This window comes from Tubulanus polymorphus, chromosome 8 (genome assembly GCF_964204645.1).
Source record: "Tubulanus polymorphus chromosome 8, tnTubPoly1.2, whole genome shotgun sequence".
NCBI classification, from domain to species: Eukaryota; Metazoa; Nemertea; class Palaeonemertea; order Tubulaniformes; family Tubulanidae; genus Tubulanus; species Tubulanus polymorphus.
Window position 1 is genome coordinate 8812447 of NC_134032.1, and position 13190 is coordinate 8825636.

Sequence of the window (13190 nt, forward strand, 5' to 3'; positions counted from 1 at the left end):
CCTCTACAGGGAATATAAAAGAAAGCGTAGACCAAGGCCGGTTTTGAATCCACAAGCGCCATCTGTCGACGAGGAGTTGAGCGTAGCAGCCGACCCGTTGGATTATTTGGCTAAATACTGTATCATCCAGTAAGCATTCATTTTACGGAGTGATGCAAACCGAAAGGGCAATCCAGCATTGATATCCCACTGTACACTGCAGCCTCCCTTGCAACAAGTGGAAACCCCTATTGCCACAGTAGTTGATTTCCGACTGCCTTTAAGCACAGGTGGATCCCCACTTGTCACGAGTGGAATCCTGTATTGCCACAGTAGTTGATACCCCCATACTAAGACTTCCTTGTGGATCTTCAGTTGCAACAAGTGGAATCTACTGCCATAGAAAATGATAAGAGTACTTGCCACTATCGCACCTGGTGGATCCAAACACGTCACAAATTGCTCGACTCGTTTAGGCCTATCAATGTAAAAGGTCAAGATCATAAGTTTGTAGTTGATGTGACCTTAGGCCCTACAAGTTATTTCTATTTCAGTCCTGATCGTCTGCCATTTTACGAACGCATATTCGACGCCATTATCTCCAAGCAGACGCCGAAGTTCCCGGATATCGTGACTTCAGAACAACAGACAGTAGCGTTGGCAGAAAGTAGGCCACCTGGTGGCAGACTGACGCAACACGAGTATTCAATGATGCGCGACATGACCGTATTAACGCGCGCACCACGTGACCGGAACCTCGTTCAAATGGCTGTAAGTTTTTCTTTGCAATATTTCAAATTCAATCTCCAATTATCGAGCTCACCACCAGTTGGCGTGACTGACGGTCGGTCTTCGTTGGTCAAAAGTTTGTTCATTTTGACTTTTGAACTTCTGACCGGGTTTTTTGATCCCCGAATCTGAATATAATCAAACGAGAAATATGGGAAATTCACTTTTATTCTCTCGGGTATTCGGTATAGTTTTAAATGATCTACTAGAAGAGAAGTAAAGTTTATTCGATTAGTCTGAAATGTAGAAGAAATCGAGGGCCAGGAAACCGAGCAGCTACTAGCGACACCTGGCGGATCCTCGCTTGCATAAGGAGGAATCCTCACTTACGATGATAGGATAAGTTTCGACGTGTAGTATTAATGCCGGTATTTCCATTTCATTTTTTCATCATCAGGGGGAGGGACCGACCGACCGGCAAATCGAGAAGCTGCTGTACACAATCCACGACTTTCACGACAAATACGAAACATTAGAAAAACAACTGAACGAGAAACAAGGTAACAATTGAGCATCGATTAATTATCTATCAATAACTGACTAATTGCATAGCTTTTTCAGTGACTTTTCTTATCATTGGTTATCAGTAAATATCAATTAATTGCTCATCGATAGGGAATCATTTTACGATCATCGATTAACGATGAATCAGCTGCTTAATTAGAATGACGCTTAGGAAGTGATGACGAATTACTTCGTCGTGTTATATATAGACTGCAGATTCTATTAGTCTATGTGGTCACGCGTAGATGGAATTCAGGTTAGCTTTGGTTACACCTCGGCATCATTATCTTTACAAGACAATCAATTCAAGGGTACATCTGTGTTCTGGAGGAGACATCCGACAAAAACACGCATTGAGCCTTGTCACAAATCAATGAGGGGAAACGCCTAAAATGCGTGAGTGGCATGAAAACATATAACATCATCACCTGTACGGGTAGAACCTTCTTCCAAATAATTGAACACATCTAGTAGGTAGAATTTGAAACTGCTGAATTCGGTTCCACCGAAATTGTTGAACGGGGTTCACTAAAACTGTGGAATTGGGGAACACGAACTCTGTGAAATATTCTACAAGTCAGTGGGATGGGGATTTCCATAAAACTATTCAACCAGGATCAACCATGGTTATAGGGTTACACTGTGGAACTAGGACTGTGGAACTGTGGAACTAGGTTTCATAAAAACCGAGGGACATGTATTTACTGAATCTATTTATACTCAATTTTACAGATAGACGGCTGACAATTCTATCGAGTTTAGCGCGCCGCGATTTTCCGGACTTAACGAAAACTGAATTCGACTCCGGGAAACGCGGCAAGAAAAGAGAGTCATCGAATAAGAACGGAAACGCAGTTAAAAACGTTAGTAGTTTCTGATATTCTGATACTTGAATAGTTCCAAAATTTCCAAAGGGTCCCCAAGTTAGTTCTAGCCCCAAAGTTCGGCTTTAGAGACAAGATGGCCACCTACATCACAGCCCGTATGACATCATCAAATTTCCTCTATAGACCCGTTCAGAAACGATGACTGCCTCCATATATTCCCCCATGACATCATGAAATTACGTAACGATTTAATTCAAAACGAAACGCCGAAGGGGGATCTTTCATATAAGTATTATATGAATATTCGTTTAGAAGTCGCGTAAACTGCATGACGCACTTAGTTACTGATGTCAGAGGTAAATGTTAGTTTGATACAAATCTTTTTCGTCAAGCTATTACATTACTTGTTTGAATTCATGATATTAATTTGAAATGACAATATGAAAGACGGCTACGTAGTTGATACTGGTTATATATGTGTCGTTGCTCGTCAACAAGAAACCCCATTATTTCACTAAACATCTTAATGAGATATTTCCATGTTGTTAACGTCATATTTTGAGAGCTAGTGCTCAATAATTCTATGAATTTGAATGGCGAGGGATTTTGTCGAAAATTTTGAGGGAGCATATCTTGTTTAGTTTAATCGCGTAAATCACAATGAAATATAATATTCGTCCTCATTTTGGTTATCTCGACACAGAGACAAAGACAGCCTTCCTTGTGTATAAGCAGTCACCGATTCTTGAAGACAAGTGTCTATGCTTGGAGTAATCATTTGGCAAATGATTACTCCAAGGTCTATGCAAGGAGATATTTCGATGATATCATAGGGTTGGGCAGTGACACAGCATACAATTCGAGCCGTGTACGGGATCGCATTGTGGACAAAATTGCCTTAAGCCCGATGTTGTATTTTGTGTTCAGGGCAATTCGGAAGACGAAAGTCTGGAAACGGAAGATTCCGGAACAGTCTGGAAGAACAGACCTCCGTTAGCTGACCAGGACATCGTGAACAGACTCGACCAGAAAAAACTGAAACTCGTAAGTGGAAAAACTAACCTCCAAAAATTCATCCAGAGCAAGTTCTTCGTGTCAAACGTGAACCATAGACTTTGATTGAGCGGTTGCCTCCGTGATTCCTCGCTTGCCAGCGCAGTGAAACTCTTTGCGTATACAAAGAGGGAATACTGAAAATTATTTTGTTGAATATTTTGTGTTCGAAATTTTGTCAAAATGAGCAAAGAATGAATTTTCTTGAGATCGAAAAATTGTGCGGTAATTTTCACCGGCGTTTTGTTTTGACAGTTGAGTAGTGACCCGGATGTGGCGTTGCTAGATTTGGAAATATCGCGGATACGACACAAGCTGAACGAGATCGATAAACGAATCGATCATTTGGAAGGTAATGAATCATACAATAAATGGGGATGAAAAATACGGGTGGGGGTTACCAGTAGGTGGAATCAAATGATAGGAGGAGGGAAGAACCCAGGTGGATTGATGGTTCTTCGTATATCACTATATCATATCACTTATATCGCTTAACTTAATGTCCGCCTCTATAAACCTTAGACAAATGTTTCAGCAATAGTTAGGCGAATTTAGCAAAACGAATTCGGTTCTGAGTACCATATGAGTACCGTATTTATCGACGAAAATGTACTCGTTTTCGAGTATGGTACTCGGCACATTTATCCAAGGAACTCAATTTTGGGTACTCTACCCGCCTTACCGCGCTAAGACAGCATGGTATCCCTGGGTGGTATACCTGAAACAAAGAAAATGGCGGCGACTCATCTACACTTCGGCTATATTTGTTGAAAAAGAAAATCAACATAACTCATTAATCCACAATTAGATACTCGGAATCTAGTACCCTATACTCGTCAAGTGCCGTGCCCAGAATTAAGTACGCCCCAATAAATTCGCCTAAAATGTAAAGTTGAGCCTCGTTGATCATTGCGGGCAAAAGTGAAATTGTCGTATTAAAACTGGTTTCGTATTACACACAAATCGTAACTGATGTTATCTGGGACATGCTGCTGGAAATCATCGCGATAAATGGGTTTCGTCTAAAACGGAATCGCATTTACGAGGTTCAACCGTATTTCCTTTTGTTCAAATACGTTGTGCTGTAGTATATCAATGCATTTTTCGAGATTTTAACTTGGACCTCGTCGCTTCGAAAACCGACTACACATCAGTAGTTTACCAGTCATGTACGAACCTATATTTTGTGATTTGCGCATGTGTAATTCATGTGCGGCAGCTATAAACTAATCGTTATTTCACTTGCGATAAAAAAAACGGAAAAATTATCCAAGTCAGATGGAACAATTTGAATCTGATATCGAAAGTGCCGAGCGGAGTTTTTTTGTTTCCAGGTCGGTATCTATGTTAATGCTCATGTCACGCCTTTATTTTTATTTGTTTACTTCCCGTAGACCAGAGAACGCTTCTGAATTTATACGCGCGTGAGATCCACCAGCAGGAGCAGACATACGGAATCAGAGACGAGTACAAGCGAAAACAGAGTTTGCTCTTTCAAACTCTTCATCCTCAGCCGGTGAGTTACAGCGGCATCTTGTGCACACAAATCGTCCCCACTGCTGTTCATCAAAAATACCCCCTTGAAGACTTCCAGAAGAGATAACTGCCTCCATAAATCACCCTATGACATCATCAAACTACCCGTATAGAAATTTCCAGAACAGATGACTACCATCCCTATGAAATCATCTTAAGTCTTCTCAACATCCGGAAAAGGTTGCTGCATTCACGATCTCCCCCTCAGACATCATCAAATTACCCCTGGATGCCCTTTCAGAAAAGATAGCCCTCTGCACAAAATCTTCCTATGACATGGCTGTCTTCAAAGATTAATTTTCCCCAATGACATCATCAACATTCGTTCAATTTGCTTTTTTTACATACGAATAGCGCTCGCAAAAAGAATGTTTATAATGAAAAGTGTGTACAAGTGCGATGTTTTTACAATTTTGTAGGATTATGAGATGAATTTGTCGGAGTTGGAAGAGGCTTTGAAGATCATCAACCACAACCTCATCACCGAAAATGAGTTGAAATTCGTAATCCACGTGAGTAATTATAGGTGGCACTGATTCTGTTGAAAAATGAAACGAGACGGATAGTACTTTATAGTTTAACTAGTGTATTTTACACACGAGCTTTCGCTACTAGTGCATAGTGGCTTCATCAGGTGCGAATTCGCCCGATAAAACTACTTTAAAGTTTAGTTGCGAAGACTCTTGCGAACGCCTTTTACTTGTTATATGCGCAATCATTGGGCAAGGCAGTCTCAGGCCAACATAAGCATGATTCATATTTATCAGAAAACCTTATAGTGTTTTCATGGCGAAGAATTCCACAGTAATAACGAAAATATATTACAAAGACCGAAAATGTTTCCTCGAGTTAGTAGTTTGTCATCCTCCCTCGGCCAGGGATTCGAATCTGATGGCATTGCTACACTCAGCCACGGCACGAACCCCTGTCGCACTACCGGGTACGCAGGTACGTATGTGCAGCTTTGCCACACGAGAACTTGCGGCACCAATCAGATTGCTCGATGTATAATTGGAGGTAAATTTCAAGGAAGAACTATAAACGGAAAAACCCGGCGCTAATATAAAACGGGATATCTGATTGGCTAGTAATCATCTAAGGCCAAATTTGGTTTCCGTATCTAGTCGACTAGTAGTCGGAACTAATAACCGAATGCGCTTGATTTTCGAACTATTTCCGGAATATAGTTCCGACTAACGGACATTCGGTTTCCTTTAGTTCGACTAGTCGACTAACTCAGATAACCGAAGGTGACCTAAGCTGTGCGTGTAGCTGCGCACTCCGTCTAGTGCGGCAGGGTTTCGTACCGTGACAATCTCGATACCATCATGCCATCGAACCCTGCCGGGGGAGGATGGTAATTTGTTCGACGTTTCGACTATATTCTATAGTCATTTCCAGGAAAACCGACAGCTATACATCCTACGCATTTTCACTTTAGGTCTATTAATCACGTACCGTATTTTAATCTTATTGTGAATCTGAAATAAGCTCATTGTTTACAGTAAATAATGCAATATTCTCCTGTCATGCCTAAACATATCCACATTATAGGTATTTGAACTGCTAGTAGATTGGGCGACTAATTCATACAATGGATTCTTTTAAACGACGTTTTGCGGTGTCAAAAGTCTTATCACGGTAATCTACGGATGTCGTGATGAACGGATATACGATAGCTGTCGCCGGGGCGGATCTTGCCTAGGTTTCTTACTACTCATCTGTGGAAGGGCAACTACATCTTCGTCCAATACGGGGGTCAGTAGACGCTCCCCAAAAGAATTTTGAAGGTGAAGTTTTAGGGGTCTGGAATGCAATTCGAGCACATCTGGGGCATCGAATCTATCAACATAATATGCCATTTTGTTTCATTTATAAAAGAAATAAGAAGTTTACCACATTTGGATTATTGAAATATTGACCGTTTCTATTACTGTGACGAACAATTTGAAAAGTAGAAGGGTATTTCCACAAACCTGGGAACCGCTGTTAGCGGAGTAGTAGCGGTAGGCTGCATCCGCCCTTGTGCCGTTAGAACCGCAGAATATTCTTTTCTCTGGTCGATCATCTCCTGCCTTATACCACAGCGCGCCCATTACATGACATTTGGGATTCGATAAAACTATGGAATAATTTGTCTTAAGATGATATGTCAAGAAAGTTTACTCCAAGGAAAACTGAAGTTATCGTTGTTTTACGATAGAGAAATTAAAAAGAAAATCTGAGTCACCTTAGAATAATCGAGATTAATTTATTTCATGGACATCCCTTTTTGTATTGTAAATCCAATCAGTGGATTGAATAAGAATGGAATACCGGCACCGCTACTGCCGCAATCGAAGATTCCACGTATGGCAGGCGAAGATCCGCCAGGTTCGCTAGTGGTTACACGGTTACATTGTTTCGATTTCTTCTACATTTCAATTGAATTCGAATCAGCTTTTCTCATTAGTAAGTCAATTCCCAGCAAAACAGCAAAAGTATACCGTACACTCATCGGGAACGCCAGCCTCATTTCTATTTGACGACCTGTTTTACATTACATTTGGGAGCCAAGTCTAGTTCTAAAAGACAAGTCCAGTTCAAAGTTCTTTTGAAAATCAACTAATTTTCAGTAAGTATAATAATAATAATAATAAGATAAATGTATTCATCCTGACAATTTCAATTGTATAAGGATATAGAAAAACATACATATTAATACACTGTAAACAACATATATTTACAGAACATTTCAATATCTATAATATCCAATGATAATTTAGGGTCCATCGTATTCAAAAGCTTGTAGCATTTAGCTCGGTTGGATTTTCGTGTAATACCTAGTAAGGTATTTTCTTCTCAGCTCGGTGCGAGAATGACAGATCATTAGATAAAGGTATCCATCAAGAATTTCACCTGAATTACATATTGTACATGGTCTTTCTTCTTTCTTTTTCGTTTTTCTATCCGTCTCAATCGGTAAACAATGATTATTGGCACGGTATCGTAGTAGCACAAATAGTGACACTATTTTGGCAGTAACTCTAAAAGGTATTTTTAAGACTCGGAATTCTTTCTAACCAGTCTATAATTACAATGGGTATCTTTGGTATGTAGCCATTTCATTCCGCCACTGTTGAATAAATGGATTTTAAGGAATAATTTCGTATTATATAAGTGTATTCCTGTTACGCCATCTGGTGTGTGTCGGTGTACCCAATTGGGCGTCACGTATCGGCTTCCAACTTTCGTTATTCAAATTTTTCCGCAAAATAATTTAAGTATTGCCTTTTTCGTCGACAAAGTATAAAAGATGATACACAACGAAACTGAATTAACTAAATGATTAAATGTGAATGCCGCACCTACATTTAAAGTTATATATATATATATATATATATATATATATATATATATATATATATATATATATAATTTGGATCTGGGTGGATTGCTAGGGCGTTCACCGGAAAACACATAAAATGAACAACACGACGAGGATTTAATAACTAGTTGTGTTCGCACGTCACATTCTAATAGGTGTATCACCGCCCTTTCCAGGCTCAACTGTGTTGACCCTTATAGAACGTTTCTGAAAGTAACTTTCGGTCAGCTCTTGTTGGCACAAATTGTAACCACTGGATATAAACAGATGATATTTTGTCATCAGGATGGAAATAGGGGTTGGAATTGATATGGCAAGTTTCGTCCATCAGTTCCTAGCCGTATGGGACTCCTGGGAGAAAAGGTGCAACATTTCAATGAATTTTCCCCGCTTATCGATGCTTGACCTTGTTTCTGGATAATGACATTACTGGGAAAGCCCTTCAGAAGGGTATCACTTGGAAAGCTGTTTAAATGGGTAAACCGAATCATCAAAGCTGTACATGCTGACTACGCAGTGCACCAGGATTTCTTCTTTATCAGCTGCTGACGCGTTTTGTTATCGCAAGTCCGAAAACAAATCCATTTTTTGGTGCTCAAAAATAAAATGTACTAAGTTGATCCTACTAGAAAAAAATTCACCAGCATTCATCAGAGCTCCTACGACGATGTACGTATTGAAGTGAAAGACCGATAGTGGGGAATTCCCAGGAAACCGCAATAAATATAGTGGATATTTTTAAAAATCCCATTTTCTTTCGTGCACTAAGTGCCTTCTATAAATATTAACCCTCCTCTTAGAAAAGTGTGTACGCTTTGAGCTCACCCCAACCCTCCCCTTCCTTCCCCTGTACGCTTTTGTACGGATTTCTAAAACGATCCCCCTTCTATATGCGTGCATCGTTTTTGCACGGCCTCTAAGTACTCTGCTGCCTGTACATTCCCCTCAAACAGTCAACGTTTTGAGTGAGCCATCTCCCTCAACCAACTTTCTGGTCTGTACTTACCCTCAGACAATCGTCCGCCTGTACCTACCTATCCCATTAGACAAACCCCGCAGAGTGAACATACCCATCAGAAGATGACTATTAGTTTATAGTCGAAACGTCGCATCGGTATAAACTATCAGCTTGATGTGGAAACTTTTCCGGCTTCATCTTCCTCGTCGCGTTAGTCTTAATTGTAACGTCAAAGCGCGGATATAGTGTTTTATTATAGCTAAACAGGCCGATACGTTACTGCTGCGTGAATATACAGGGCGTAAATGTCAAACAATTCAAAACGTAAATACGTTTTTACGTAAAATAGATTTTATCGAATCGAACCTTTTTCTCTATATCATCGAAGAATGGACGATCCTACAATTTTCGTCAGCGTGTTTCATACAATCCCACACTACGAACATTTACCATCCCTTTACTTCATAATTGTATATATTGAATGATTTCCTATGTGACGTAGCGGGATGGAACATTTAGAATTTGATAATTGATAATGAGCCAAATTGTCGGTTTTCGATTCGAAATTTTCTATTACTGTTGAAATCTGCAAGGGTCAGTTGCTCGAAAACTGCAATTAACCGGTGGATCGTTGACATAGTGATAACATCAATGATCATTTATTCCACCCAAAATCCATATAAAATATGCTGATTTGCTTTGCATCATATATAAAAAGAGAATATAGAAAGAGACTAAAAACTAAAACGAGTTTAAAAGCTTTGAAGAAAAAATGGGTTTTCAGCTTAGATTTGAAAATATCGATTGAAGTGACAATCAAAAGTTCATTGTAACTATGGTATTCATCCACCGGTTATCTTTAACCAAACTTTGAGCAACTGGTTCCTGGAGTTCAACTACTCCGAAAAACAACCGATCGTTTAACATTTCAGACGACATCTACGCGTGACGTCATATTGGCCGCCATGAGCGGAGAGGTATCCGAAGTAAAAAGCCACATGCAGGCCAATATGACTCGAGCGAAAAATACGCGCGGCAAAATTAGCTTCGGATGAAAATTGTGCTATTATTTCTATTATTTTGAAATGAAATTTGTTGATTTTCCTTGTTTTATGACAGATTTTACAAATACCAGGGCGACATCGAATCAACGTGAAGCTGTTCAGCGCAGTAGCGGCGCTTTCCGAACGGGTTGCGCAACTAGAGTAAGTGAAATATGCTTCGCCTCCTAGAATCCCTACATCCATAAATCCTACATCCAAAAACCCCCGATGACATTATCAATGGCTCTACCGACTCTTGAAGAAAAGATCGCTTCCTCTATTAGTCCCTTGCTATGACATCATCGAATTCGCTGTACCGACTATTCAAGAAAAAACGGCTGCCTCTATTAGACCCCTTGTGACATCATCGAATTAACTGTTCCGACTTTTTAAGAAAAGTCCCTCTCTAAAAGTCCCCCTATGACATCATGTAAGAATAGCCATAAATATCGCAGCCTGTGATGTAACATCAGGTTAGGATCTCTGTATATATTTCCTCCGATACAAAAGTTTACAAAAATCTTACAACTATATAATGTTTGAATTTTGCAAATTGTCAGGCGTTTTCTTTACACAATATACAGAATGTCAAATATAGCGTGATCGATGATTGTAGCCTCGTCGTGACGTATCTATATATTACGTGTAGTGTCATATCTTTCGTAGGCTCTTTTTCGTATTTAGAACAGAATCATCACGTTCTGAACACTATATATTCCATAGCAGCAGATTGGGGTTCAGTGTTACATATAGAAGTTCTTTTACATAGAAGTAGCAAGTTTTATCTGGAGTGGGTAATAATTGGTTAATGTCATAGAGAGGTCAGCATAATTTCTCAAAAGATCTATCGGGGTAAGGTCAGGAGGATTTTAAGGCAGTTATTATTCCTGGGCGTTTAGAAATAGGGATGAATTGTTAAAGGGAGACTATACCTTGTATTTTTCGACGGCCTTTTCCCCGAAAAGACCATTTCTACTGCTCGTAAATATGATTAAATATCGTATTTCTATTTCACGCAGTCCAATCATCAAGAAGCTCATAAACAAATTGGATTTCGAGGCGCTCGACGTCAAAATGGAACGATGCAAGGTACGAAAAATAAACACACCAGGACCCGGTTTCATAGACTGAGTATCAAAGTTATCCCTAGGGGTAAATCCTCAATTTGGGTGACAGCCACCACAGTAGCAATGAGAAACCATAGACAAATAATAGACAAATTTCAAAATGTTCCCAGGGACTATTTTCTTCCGCATCTATGAAACCGGGCCCTGGAAAATAAAAGGAAGAAGCAAAATGTCAGAGTGTATGTGGGCTTAAAGTTGTTAGATAAGTTTTACGAACAAAAAAAAATGAACCGAGGCTGGTCTGACATTGTGGTTGCGCAAGATTGGTTACAGAACTAAAATGAGCTTAGACCGGTGTCAAGTCGTTAGAGAGAGTTTAGAACCAAATTGAGCTTAGGCTTTTCTTTAATTAGCTAGATTGCCTATTGAAAGAACATGAGCTTAGACTAGTCTCAAGTTGTCAAAGTGACTATATTGGGCTAAAATGAGCTTTGATTGATCTGTAAGTTGTCAGATTGGTTATACGGCCAAATGAACTTACAATGGTTGTGCGTATAGATATATTGGTTTTAGAATCACTGTTAACTCTGACCTGTCTTACCTCTTAGAATGGTTATAGAATCAACAAGAAATTAGGCTTGTCTCCGCTTACAGAGTTTGGAGGAAATATCTTAAACTGTTGGCTTTTTTGTAGGAGCTGTTTTTCTTGTTGGACCAAGAAGATGTGGAGGTGGCGCCGGGTAAGGTAGCAGCTAGGAGTCTCGGAGTGGAACTGGCAGCCGGGGGATTATCCTCCGATCATACTAAATATGTAAGCATTTTACCGGAGCCGTCCAGTCTTTTGAAAATCATCCTTTCTAATAGAATTTTCGTTTTCGCTCACGTCGAACAATGAAACATAGGCCTATTATTGAAAAGTCGTTGCATTCAACTTTTTTCCACGTCATCGTTTCAGGTTGTGAATAAACTGAACCGCGAGACTAAGGGTGAAGTGGACTTCGTCGATTTTTTGACCTACGTTCCGCTATTCATCGAAATACACGACCGAATCATCAGTGACCCTTTGAGTGAATACAGAAACTTCTAGAAATATACGAATGTGGCATCTTATGCGAATATATGAACTTCTTGAATGAACAGAAGCGACCTTTAGTGATAATTTACGAACTACTACATAGATGAATGCCTAATATGGAAGCAGACGTTGACCTCTATCTATCGGGATTACAGCGATGAAAAGGGCTTATAAGCCGAAAAATGGCAGGTCCACACCGCCAAGATGGGTCTGGAAATCTTTTTGAAATTTCATACAATTTCCAGGCATTTGAGGGACATTTATTTAAGCGCCAAATCTTGCGGTTGCGGACTGCCTGTCTAATTAGTTGCGGGTCGAAAAAGCGGGATTGTCTCTATACACTTGTTGTCGTTGTTCTAGCGATCATCGTGATGGCCGCATTGGCAGAATTTAGAAAAACGCAGTGAGATTCTCATCGAGTTCAGTTCGACTCCTTTATTAGATATTTCACTTGTTTTCATAGATACAACGGCAGTTTCCATATTGATAAGTATGTTCTCATCATTATGATCATTATGCGTGATGGGGCTAGGGGTGATTAAAAAGGCACTGTTGTCTGCAAGGGAGGGAGGGGTTGAAAATCGGCTCTTACTGCGTACGTACTAAAAAGGAGATCTAAAAAGATCACACATTGAAGTGACCCATAGAGCGACATCTAGAATACGGTAAATACAACGAGAACCGACCACCTCTGGTGTGCTCTATCAGATGGGAGATTTCAAGTTATGTAAAACTCAAGATACCGTGATTTTGCACTTGTATCAGTGTGTAGAATACACTTGTAACTTGAATGGCTTCCAGTAGAAATAAATACTCCTGAAAAAAAAAACAGTTGCAAGTTCCTCTTAAATTCTCATTTCAGTCAGGATGCGCGTTGCTAGGAATTCACTTCCACGTGTGTGCGTTTGTTTGTGTGCGTCTAGCGAAATCAAAAGAGTCTCATGACAAATATAAGTCCATTACACCATAGATTCTAAGACGAATCCATGGAG

The 13190-nt window shown here is 39.8% G+C and overlaps 1 protein-coding gene across 7 annotated transcripts in view; it reads left to right on the plus strand.

The window, feature by feature from the left end:
- LOC141909562 (uncharacterized) overlaps nt 1-13014 on the plus strand; it is a 43498-nt gene extending 30484 nt beyond the window's left edge. For all 7 annotated transcript variants that reach the window (XM_074800018.1, XM_074800020.1, XM_074800015.1 and 4 more), the window contains 12 exons: nt 10-129; nt 534-750; nt 1166-1268; nt 2005-2135; nt 3027-3143; nt 3408-3504; nt 4547-4668; nt 5108-5200; nt 10133-10218; nt 11076-11145; nt 11818-11934; nt 12079-13014. In XM_074800018.1, the coding sequence (XP_074656119.1) occupies nt 10-129; nt 534-750; nt 1166-1268; nt 2005-2135; nt 3027-3143; nt 3408-3504; nt 4547-4668; nt 5108-5200; nt 10133-10218; nt 11076-11145; nt 11818-11934; nt 12079-12210 (1405 nt within the window). In that variant the 3' untranslated portion in view covers nt 12211-13014. The remainder of the gene's footprint in view (nt 1-9; nt 130-533; nt 751-1165; nt 1269-2004; nt 2136-3026; nt 3144-3407; nt 3505-4546; nt 4669-5107; nt 5201-10132; nt 10219-11075; nt 11146-11817; nt 11935-12078) is intronic.
- The last annotated feature ends 176 nt before the right edge of the window (nt 13015-13190 follow it).